This window comes from Sphaeroforma arctica (assembly GCF_001186125.1).
Source record: "Sphaeroforma arctica JP610 unplaced genomic scaffold supercont1.372, whole genome shotgun sequence".
Lineage (NCBI taxonomy): Eukaryota > Ichthyosporea > Ichthyophonida > Sphaeroforma > Sphaeroforma arctica.
Genome location: NW_014040186.1, coordinates 49,932 through 53,086, shown reverse-complemented (window position 1 = coordinate 53,086; position 3,155 = coordinate 49,932). Strand labels below are relative to the sequence as shown.

General features: G+C 46.2%; 1 protein-coding gene across 2 annotated transcripts in view; it reads left to right on the top strand.

Annotated features, from left to right (window-relative positions):
• The window catches only part of SARC_05697, a gene marked incomplete at its 5' end in the record, with an annotated part of 12,830 nt that overhangs the window by 1,256 nt on the left and 8,419 nt on the right, over positions 1-3,155 (top strand). For both annotated transcript variants that reach the window (XM_014300441.1, XM_014300442.1), the window contains 6 exons: positions 97-194; positions 739-813; positions 970-1,025; positions 1,290-1,394; positions 1,880-1,995; positions 2,610-2,692. In XM_014300441.1, the coding sequence (XP_014155916.1) occupies positions 97-194; positions 739-813; positions 970-1,025; positions 1,290-1,394; positions 1,880-1,995; positions 2,610-2,692 (533 nt within the window). The remainder of the gene's footprint in view (positions 1-96; positions 195-738; positions 814-969; positions 1,026-1,289; positions 1,395-1,879; positions 1,996-2,609; positions 2,693-3,155) is intronic.

Below are 3,155 nucleotides of genomic sequence, written 5' to 3'. Positions count from 1 at the left end.
AAAAGCGATTGTAGTAGGGCAATCGTTAGATCCTTATGACCCTAAAACCTGACCGTTTTGCATCGGTATTTTTCTTGTTTTCTTTTTTAAATACAGATACGATCTACTGAAATGGCTGATTCATGATCTGTATAAGTACGGTAGTCCAGCGCATAGCCTTGAGGAGTTTTCTTTCTACTTGGCACAATCTTTTGGTAGGGGCTTATAAACGTGCGCGTGTGCATTTGCGTATGTATCATGCTGTGTGTGCGTGCTGAAAACGTACACGTGTGTGTGTGTGTATGTGTTTTTAAATGAACATGTGAACGTGTGTGTGTCTATATGTGTGTCCAATTGATAATGTGCGCGTGTGTGTGCCTGTTTATAGAGTGCGCATGTGTGTGCCTGTTTATAGAGTGCGCGTGTGTGTACCTGTTTATGTAGTGCGCCTGTACTTTATAATATACTGTCTACAGTGTACGTGTATACATACACTGTACCAGTTTTGGTTTTAGGGTTTTGCATACATTTGGGTTTTAGGGTTTTACATACTTTGGGTTTTAGGGTTTTACATACATTTAGGTCTTCTACATGGAGACCTCTCCGTACCTACACAGACAGACGTGGCACACATATACTCACTCTAGCACCTTTGAAGAACCCCCATGCCCCATATGAGTGACTCGGGGGAGGGGTTGTAGGAATAAAGTTGGATTAGATATTGTCACCTGACTTTCCTTGTGGCACCGTTCGACGCAGGCAACCATGAAACATCGATCCGTCTCGCCCCAACAGGATTCTTCCTCATTACTGGTCGGAATACCGAGTTTGTGAGTATGTTTACCTATTTGTGCTCGAGTGGTTGATTCTGCGAGTTCCTTGTTTTTGCACCTACGCTTTCTAGGGTACCAGCAGTCCTACGATGACAGTTGTGGTGCTATTTGTCTCGTATATACATGGGTACTCATCCGAACCGCTTGACCACAACAGATGTGGATAAGAGCGTCAACATGGATAGGCTGGCGCGCGTTCGGAAACTGGCCATCGTATGTAATGCATGTACACTATTCGATGTTCTCGTTTGCTGGTACATTCACTTGCACACACACTCAAACCAATGCATAGGGGGTAGTTTCATCGTGCATTCGACACGTGACACCTTAAACTCGGAGCGGTGATGTGGCGATGCATGTTATTACGGACTGTATGTATAGGTATATACTCGTTTAGACATTGGCCCTCAGATTAATACCACTGACACGCACTCAATACTTCGGTCGGCTGTTTCCCTTGTGTTGCCTTTACTACAGAAAATCATCAAGGGATTCGCCGATCTCGACTATGCGGAGGCGAAGATCGCAGAGATCCAGCTCCTTAAAGAACTATATGCGCGCCCTCTCAGACATTTATGCCAGGTATGTCAGTCGAGCACACTCACCTAAGCACAATGGTCTGCCACTCAGCGTTAAACGCTTTGAATATAGCGCGGCAGTAGTTCCCTTCGGGGCATTGTCTTCAGGAGGCGTTATTTAGCATGTTTTTAACATATGCGTTGTCATTGTTCGAAGCCATGGTTTGGCATATACATCGCCATTGTCGGGGCGTTTGATGTTGCAGATGTGGCTATTTAGCACCACCTAGTGTACCGTTTGAAAGCCACCTCCTAAAAACACTGCTGTTGGTAGTAGACATTGGGCTAGTACGATCGAGCCGTATTACCAATTGAACCCATCTGCAATTGTTCCATGCACGAATACCTCGACATTCAGTGGCACAGCCCAAAATATGCAACAGCGCTACATCTTCACCTTGTCATGGATGCTATATGGTACACTTGTAAGCCTGCCGTGCACCGAGGTCTCATATGACGCGCTCTTGTTGCTGCATGCACTGTCCGTAGGTTCCCTATGCGATAGGCTTTGCTATATTCTTCTTTGGTGGGGATCTGAGTTGCATCTACCTCGGAATTATAACCGGTGGCTTTAATAGCCTGGTGCTGGGCTTGCAGTCGTACGGGTGAGTACCAGACTAATCTCTCGAATTTGTCCACACACGCTATATTCGCTGGCAGTAGTTATCATAACTCGCGATGTGTAATAACAGACCCAACTACTTGTGTCTGGGGCATTCTGCACACTTTCATACAGTTGTGTGTGTGTACACCCGTGCATGTACAGTTGGGTGTATCGTTCGTACTGAACCCTCGTGACATACTGAGCTCTACCTGTGCTCCAGCTCTGCTGCCCGTGTGTCATGGGGCTGACATCGATGCATTGGCCCACAGCCCAATGTCGGCAGATCCATTAGATGTTTAACTGATGTACCAATACCCTATTGCGTAGCGGATCGTACCTACACACTTGCTCCGTTGCTTGACGACCAAGGTCCGAACGCCTGGCGTCTTCCTGCTACAGCGCACGTGTTCATACGTTTTTTTTTAAGAGTTTCATAGTATCACTGTGCGGGGTTTTCTTCTTCCTTTCAGCGCTTCCATTCTGGTGTGCCAAGATGATTGCAACTGGGCAATCTATATACACACTCTCTGTATATCGCCCCAGTTGCTGTTACCATTGTCTTCGTTAGCCTTATTCGCCATTTGCGTTGCTCTCCGCTCCTTCTCATCCCCACAGATACCTCCAGTCTATTGAGAAACTGACGACCTTCGTCTGCGCCTTTATCGCCGGTCTCTGGTGCTCCTTGTTTGTCTATTTAGGTGAGATATATGTCCTGTCGTTCAATGACTTGTCTGTGATTTCTTCTTTTCTAACTTAGTATTGATCTAATCCTTTTTTCTTTATTTGTATGTGCTGGTACAGTCTGCAGCTGACCACTACACCTGTCCTCGATTTCTGCATTTGTATATATTTGCTTGTTTCTTCGTTTGCACTTAGTATTGATTTGATCCTTTCTACTTTGTTTGTATGTGCTGGTACAGTCAACAGCTGACCACTACACTTGTCCTCGATTTATGTATTTGTATATCTTTGAGGTTCCTGATCGGTTTACGCCATGTTGCCCTCACTACAGTCCACCCGCGACACTCCATCCACCGAACATCCACCAAGGCAGCCTCAGTAATGCACCTGCCCCCTATCTCATCCTCTCCCTCACATATCCCCATATACCCCCCCACACACCTATCCCATATACCCTCCCCCCCACACACCCATCCCATA